We start from the raw sequence: 7,880 nt of genomic DNA, 5'->3' as shown, positions 1-7,880 counted from the left end.
TTTTTTTAGTTTTATCAGTGAAACTGAAATGCGTTTGTAGAAGAATGAGCTTAAAGGGGCAGCTACCGAAAAATAAATAAAGCAAATGCCTTTAGAGGAATTAGAACATAATTTTACGTATTGTGAAATAACCTTCACTTAGGAAGTAACAGGGCCAAGCTTATTTTCCCTCTGGGAAACACAAACCCAAAGCAAACAACTGCAACTTTTTTGAAGGGTGAATGCAAAACCAGTTAAGTAAGACTCCCCATTTCCTTTAAATAAGACCAAACAATAGTGTCATCAGTGGGAATTATTTGTTTTTGTTGTTGCTTTAGTTCTAATACAGATCCATGAAGGGAAGAGAACTAAGGACTCTTTTCCTGCCAAGGGAGACCAAAACACTTGTCTGTGGGTGATGTGTAGTGTCATATTGTTTATTAAAATAGTTACTAGATAAACAGTCAGCAATTTTTCCTGTTTCTTTTGGTTGATTGCAAGTTAATCGTTCAAGAATTTGATCTTCTATCTGCCGGGAGACTAGTAGCTCTAGATGCTATGCTTGATAGTAGTGGGTCCTAGGAAAGTTTTGTCTAACTTAACTTTATTGTTCTTCTCTTTGGTTTTTGCCGCTTTGTTGATGTCTCTATAAAAGCTCTTTGCACAATGCTTGACTTAAGTGCTCAGTAAACTCCTTCTTTCTTTTTGTAGAACAAACAGACTGAATTTCTACATAGTGTTAAGTGTTTTCATGACATGCAGAACTAATATTTAATAGTGCATGAGTATTATATATTTTTATACCACTTGAATTTAAAGGATGAATAACTTTTGGCTATCCTTTGCATTTCTAAATAATTTTTTAATCACTCCTAACCCATACCTTGAATCGTAATTGGAAGTAATTTTTCACTTGAGTAATTTTCAAAACAAAATACTTGAGTGATTTCATTTTTCTCTTTCTACTTTCATTTTCCAAAATTAGAACAGACATTAGATAATGCCTAAGACAGGGTCTTTTTATGTGTGAAAAAGAAAATTCCTTGCAAATTATGATTATTAGCATGTGCTTTCCACTTATAAACTAATGCTATTTTCCTTGTCCTTTTGTTTCACTGCTGCTTCAATCCTGATACACTTTGCTTCTTCCTGGTTTGGATTCTATTTGTTTGCTGCTCAATTATCCTGCATTAAAAGCTTCTTGGTGATAGCAAAGATGTCCTTGGGCCATCAAGTAAGTAGTTAAAGTTTGAATGGCATATTTGCAGACGTGATAATATTTTGATGTGTACTTATAAAAGGTATATGGTATTTCCGTTTGATTATTGAGTCTTCTACTTTGTTTCCAGGCATTGAAATAGAAGGACTATAAATGGTCAGTCAGTACCCATCTGTTGTCAGTGTCCCTCTGAGATTAATAGTGTTTGTGTACTTACATCTTAATTATCTAAAGATGGATTATTTACTTAGTTATCTAATTGACCATTTATAAATTCATAATTCCTAAATCATGAATTAATGTTTTTTTATAGTATCCTTTCTACAATCATCACAAAGCACAGATCAGACTACTTTGAGGCTGGACAAGGTGTAACAAAGTCACTGCCATATGAAGTGAGAAATACGGTTTTATTTTTGTCAGAACTTTTATGTAATAGATAATCTGGTTATGAAAAAAATTATTTTTACTTTGGTAATTTCATAAGTGAAGCCTGTTTTATCTAGGGATTTAGAAACTACATCCTTTAAATTTATGTTTTAAAAAAATCTGTTTTTGACTAGATATGGTGCTAGCTTTGAGGAATACACAATGAATAAAACATGTGCCTTGGCTTTAAGGATCATTATATACTAGTAGGAGAGTTAGACCTGTGAATACATAATTTTCAAAGCTTTGTGACATATTAAACGTAATGATGTGAATGAAACTTCAGAGATCATTTAAATAAAGCATTAATTTTTGTAGATGAAGAGTCTGAAGCTAAGATCTTAAGTATACCCAAGGAGTTAGAATTGGTTACTCGTTTAGTAGCCATCTTCTGATTTTCAAAAATCAGAATAAAGCTATCATTTCACTGAATTAAGTATAACCAAACAATTAAAATATTGCTGCATTATAAATCAAAGGTTTTAACTTTGTTCAAAACCCACGTGGAAATTATATTGATTCAGGAAGTTTTCGTATTTATTCCTAAATAATTGTGTGACTGCTGCAAGTCAGTTGACTGCTTTGGGGCTCGTTTTCCTCGCTGGTTGAAGAAGGGGACCCAGCGAGATAATGGCAAAGTGCTTCGGTCTAGATCAGTCCCTGTTTGTCTCTGATAATGGATATAGTACGTTTATAATTCTGTTTTCTAAAGAGAGAGGTAATTTAAAGTAATATGCTAAAATTCCATTTTTATTCTAATTGTAACAATTCATAGTATTGAGTAGTTCATGGCATTATTAGAGTAGTAAAATTTTAAAGTAGACCCTTCGCTGTTCACCTAAAACTACCACAGCATTAATCGGCTATCCCCCAATACATAACAAAAAATTAAAACAAGTTTTTTGAAGTAGAAAAAGTATACGCATCCCAAAACGTTTTCGTTTTCTTGTTCAGCCTTACTTATGATACCTGGTAGATATTTTTAATGCATTTTTCAGTTACTTTAATTACCTCATGTATTTAGATGTTGACTCACGTGAACTTATTGTCACTGCTGAACTTTAGAAATAGAATTGCATTTTTAATATCAGTTGAAGTGGTTCTTCTTAGGACCTGGGTTTTATAAATGGGGGTCTTTAATTTCTACTTGAAATAGAAGACATTCATTATAGTTATATATTTTAAGCACATATGAATTAAAATATATAACATATATTAGAGGTGAGTTTATATTGTAATTTACATATTAGAGTTTGTATTGTACTCTGCCAACTATTAGAAGACTGTGGCTGTGTTATTTACTATAGACCATATATCATTTTGAGTGAAATGTAATTCTATTTAGTTCTTCATTAGGATCTATGCTATTCAGTGAAAAAACTATAAAGATACATAGCAACATATTTAAATTACTAATGTATTTGAGAAAAGGTATACCATCTTCTCTGTAAGGGCATATTTAGGATTTCTTCTAAGGGATTATTTATGACTTTAAAAGACTTAACTTCTTTTTAGTAGTTTTTACTTAGATTAAGGGCAAGAACCAGACTTTGAAGCTGGTAAAATTCTCCTGACTTTGTACTGATGAGTTAAATTCAGAAAGTAAAAGAATGGTTGTTACAGAATCATATCCTCCTTAAAAGTTGCAGCTGATTTGTTAATTATATTACTATGGATGATTCCAGTGTGATTAATTTCTATCTTAATATGACATTCAGCAAAGTAGGCTGCTTTGCTTTGCTTGCTTTGCTTTGCTTTCCTTTCATTACGAAGCGGAACCAGAAGAAGGCACTGTCATGCTGTCTTTAGACAGGGAGGCTGGTGGTTACATCGCCAGAGACTGTTTTGGAATCCTGTAGTGATTCATTGGTCAAATATTGATCCAGGCATTTAGCAAGTATTTATTGTCAGTTTTATGCCAAAGAATACAAATGAAAAAAAAAGTCACTGTCTTTCCTGAGTTTATACACAAATATTCTACTAGTGTACAAATGATGCAGGGCATCAAAATGATTTTTATATTATGCAAATTTTCTGTATAGTTAATGTTTGTGAATGATGTAAGAAAAAACAAATAGAAAAATAGGCTTCCTGGTTTTTATAAGGAAATATACTCCATATGTTGCTATTTCTACAACTCCTCTCATTTCAACGTTATCAAAATTATAAACAGTAATACCTTAGTAAGGAGTTAGCAAGAGGTGAATAGAACTAAATTTGCACTTGTATTTCTTTTTTTATATAGTCAAGTTATTTAAGACTTATTTACGTGTGTCTTTCTGATGAAATACTAAAGCACGCTTTAATTCTGTTAGCTGTTCTGATAATGTATTTTATATACATTTATCTACTTATCTGCACTGAGTCTTAGCTGAGGCATGCAAGCTCTTAGTTGCTTGCATGTGGGATCTAGTTTTCTGACCAGGGATTGACCCTGGGCCCCCTGCTTTGGGAGTGTGGAGTCCTAGCCCCTGGACGAGCAGGGAAGTCCCTTTATAATGTATTTGAAGTAGCCTTAAATGTACTAATACTACAAAAGATTATATGAAGCATATGAAAATTATGAAGTATATTCATACAGTGAGTACATAGTGAACCCACCACTGACTTAAGAACTTGAATCTCTCACGGCTGTGCCTGTCCTCCCAGGGGTGATGGTTAATTCATTTTTGTTGTTTTTGTTTATTCGTTGCTTTTTCAAAAATATATTTTTTGGTTATTTTTAGGTCACATATGTATCACTAAATTTTACTAGGGTTTTAATTTTACAAGAATGGCGTCACGCTCTACGTCATCTTCTAGGACTTGTTTTTTGTAGTTAACGTTGTGTTTCTAAGTTTGAGCCATGTTACTGGGTATAGATAGGACCATCTGCTTTTACTGCTACATACTATTCCATTATATTCGTATACCTCAATATATGAATCCATATTGTTTTCAGTTTATGAATATTTATTTTGATTTTTGCTATTATGAACAGTGTTGCTATGAACATTTTTATCCTTGTCTTTTGGTATACACATTCCAGGTATAAAGCTAAAAGTGGAATTTTTGGACCCATAGAATATGCTAAACTTCAATGTTATAAGACCTAAGTGGTTTTCCAAAGTGCTTGTGTCAGTTCATACTCTATCATCAGCAATTCGTATGTTGGCTCGCTGACCATATCCTTACCATCATTGGATAGTATCAGACTTACTAATTTTTTTCAGTTTTACTGAGTATAAAATATTTATTTCATTGTGATCTTGATTTGTTTTTTTCCCTTATTACTAAGGAGGATCAAAATCTTTTTGTACATTTATGGGCCGTTTGCATTTCTTCTTCCATGAACTAATTGTTCATGTTTTCCTACCATTTTTCTTTAATTAAAAACATTAATAGATGTTTAATTGACATACAACATTGTATTAGTTTCCAGTGTGTGACATAATGATTCCATATTTGTATATACTATGAAGTGATAATCACAGTAAATTTACTTAGCATCCATCGCCATAGATTGTTACAGAGTTTTTTTTCTTATAATGACAGCTTTTAAAACGTACTCTCGTAATAGCCTATAATGGAGAAGAATCTGAAAAAGAATATTGGTAGATATATAACTGAGTCACTTTGCTGTACACCCGAAACATTATAAGCTATGGTTCAGTTACCAGCTGAGCCACAAGGGAAGCTTCTCTGGTAGCTCAGCTGGTAAAGAACCCACCTACAATGCAGGAGACCCCAGTTCAGTTCCTGGGTTAGGAAGATCTGCTGTAGAAGGGATAGACTACCCACTCTAGGGAGAGGCTACCCAGGCCAGTATTCTTGGGCTTCCCTGGTGGCTCAGCTGGTAAAGAATCCGCCTGCAGTGTGGGAGACCTGGCTTTGCTCTGTGGATTGGGATGGTCCCCCAGAGAAGGGAAAGGTTACCTACCCACGCCAGTATTCTGGCCTGGAGGATTCCCAGGACTGTATAGTCGAACACAAACTGAGTGACTTGCACTCTCACACTTCAATTAAAAAAAAGATTTACTATCTTAGCACATTTCAGATATGCAGTACAGTATGAACTCTAGTTGCCATGCGGTACATTACATCCACATGACTTCTTTATTTCATAACTGGGAGTTTGTACTTTTTGACCCATTTTGCACAACCACAACCCCATCCCCCTCTCTGGCAAACCACCAGTTTGTTCTATCTGTGAGCTCAGTTTTATGTCTGAGTTGCATTCCATTGACTATATATACACCACATTGTCTTCACCCGTTCTTCCATTGATGGATAGTTAGGTTGTCTCCATATCTTGGCAGTTGTAAATAATGCTGCAATGAACATGGACTGCGTGTATCTTTTTCAAATTAGGGTTCTCATTTCATTTGGATAAATACCCAGAAGTAGAACTGGTGGATCGTATGGTAGTTTTAGGTTTCCTTTTTGAGGAACCTCCATCCTATTTCCCATGAACCTCCATGCTGTTTTCCATAATGACTGTACCAGTTTACATTCCCACCAACAGTGCTCAAGGGCTGCCTTATCGCTGCATCCTCATCAATACTTATTATTTCTTATCTTTTTAATAATAGCAATTTTACCAGGTGGGAAGTGATACTTCACTGTGCTTTTGATTTGCATTTCTCTGATGAATCGTAATGTTGATCATCCTTTCATGTACACTTTGACTATTGAGCTATAAGAGTTCTTTATGTGTTTTGGATATTAACCCCTTATCAGATATACTATTTGCAAGCATTTTATGCCATTCATTGTATTGATGGTTTCCTTTGCTGTGCAGAAATGTTTTAGTCTGACGTAGTTTCAGTTCTTTATTTTTGCCTTTATTGTCTTTTGGTGTCAAATCTAAAAGAATCATTGCCAAGACTGATGTCAAGGAGCTCACCTCTAGTTTTCTTCTAGGAATTTTATATTTTCAGGTCTTAAGCCATTTTGAGTTAATTTTTTTGTAACAGTAAGATAGAGGTCCAGTTTGTTTCTCTTGTGTGTGGCTGTCCAGGCTTCCCAACAGTATTTATGAAAGAGACTGGCCTTTTCCTTGTTGTATGTTTTTGGCTCCTTTGTCAGAAACTAATTGACCATATACATATAGGTTTATTTCTGGGCTCTCAGTTCTGTGCCATTGATCTATGTGCCTTTTTATGCAAGTGCCACGGAATTCTGATTACCATAACTTTGTAATAGAATTTGAGATCAGGAAGTATGATGCCTCTAGTTCTGTTCTTCAAGATTGCTTTGGCTATTTGGGGTCTTTTGTGATTCCATGCAAGTGTTAGAATTGTTTTTTCTGTTTTTGTTAAAAAAAAAATTGCCATTGGAATCTTGAGAGGGATTGCACTGTCTGTAGATTGCTTTGGGAGGTGTAGACATTTCAGTGTTGCTCCTCCGGTCCATCATGTAGTGCACCTCTCCATCTGTATCTGTGCTCTTCAGTGTCTTTCCTCGGGGTCTTACAGTTTTCAGTGTACAGGTCTTTCACCTCCTTGGTTAAATTTATTCTTAGGCATTCTTTTTGATGCATTCCTTTACCCTTGTGTTTCTTTTACCTTTTTGATCCTTCTCTAATTGATTTACAGGAATTTTTTTCAACATATTTTGAATTCCAACTCTTCGTTAATTATATGTGTTACAAATCTCTTGGTTTCCCCTCCCCCAATTTCTTTTTATCTTTTGATTAGGTTAATTCTTAATCCCCACCCCCACCTTGCGCTTTCTTTATTGGTGAGTGTTTCGTGTGTCTTTTTAAGGGAATCATTGCCTACCCCAAATTTATATTCTCTTTAAAGTTTTCAAGTTTTACTTCTTTGCATTCATGGTTTCAAAGATTGCTCAGGCTTCTGTACAGACAATGAACTCTACAGAAGCAAGGAGCAAGATGATACAGGTAGAAACTAGGTAGAAATATGCTGCTGTGATCCGTGGAAAGGTAATGGTGTCTTGGAACAGAGTAGTAGTTGTGGAAGTGCAGAGAAGTAGGAGGATCCCAGATAAATTTTGAAGATAAAGATATCACAGATTGACGGAGTATGAAATGTGAGAGAAAGAGAAAAATCAAAGAATACATCTAAAGTTTTTGGCCTGAGAAACTGGAAGAGGAGAATAGTGATTCCATTAACAGATGCTGCTGCTGCTACTGCTAAGTCATTTCAGTCGTGTCTGACTCTGTGTGACCCCATAGACGGCAGCCCCCCAGGCTTCCCCGTCCCTGGGATTCTCCAGGCAAGAACATTGGAGTGGGTTGCCATTTCCTTCT

General features: G+C 34.9%; 1 protein-coding gene across 8 annotated transcripts in view; it reads left to right on the top strand.

Moving 5' to 3' along the window:
* OSBPL8 (oxysterol binding protein-like 8) overlaps positions 1–7,880 on the top strand; it is a 136,840-nt gene that overhangs the window by 52,164 nt on the left and 76,796 nt on the right. For 3 of the 8 annotated variants that reach the window (XM_010833860.1, XM_010833862.1, XM_010833861.1), the window contains one exon: positions 1,177–1,213. The exons of 4 other annotated variants lie outside the window; for them this stretch is intronic. In XM_010833860.1, coding sequence (XP_010832162.1) covers positions 1,177–1,213 — 37 coding nt within the window. Of the gene's footprint in view, positions 1–23; positions 391–1,176; positions 1,214–7,880 lie in introns of those variants that run through there. One more of the 8 variants, XM_010833866.1, reaches the window with a different exon arrangement.

This window comes from Bison bison, unplaced genomic scaffold, assembly GCF_000754665.1.
Source record: "Bison bison bison isolate TAMUID 2011002044 unplaced genomic scaffold, Bison_UMD1.0 scf7180017863950, whole genome shotgun sequence".
Lineage (NCBI taxonomy): Eukaryota > Metazoa > Chordata > Mammalia > Artiodactyla > Bovidae > Bison > Bison bison.
The sequence above is the reverse complement of the archived record's forward strand: the minus strand, read 5'-3'. Positions and strand labels throughout refer to the sequence as shown.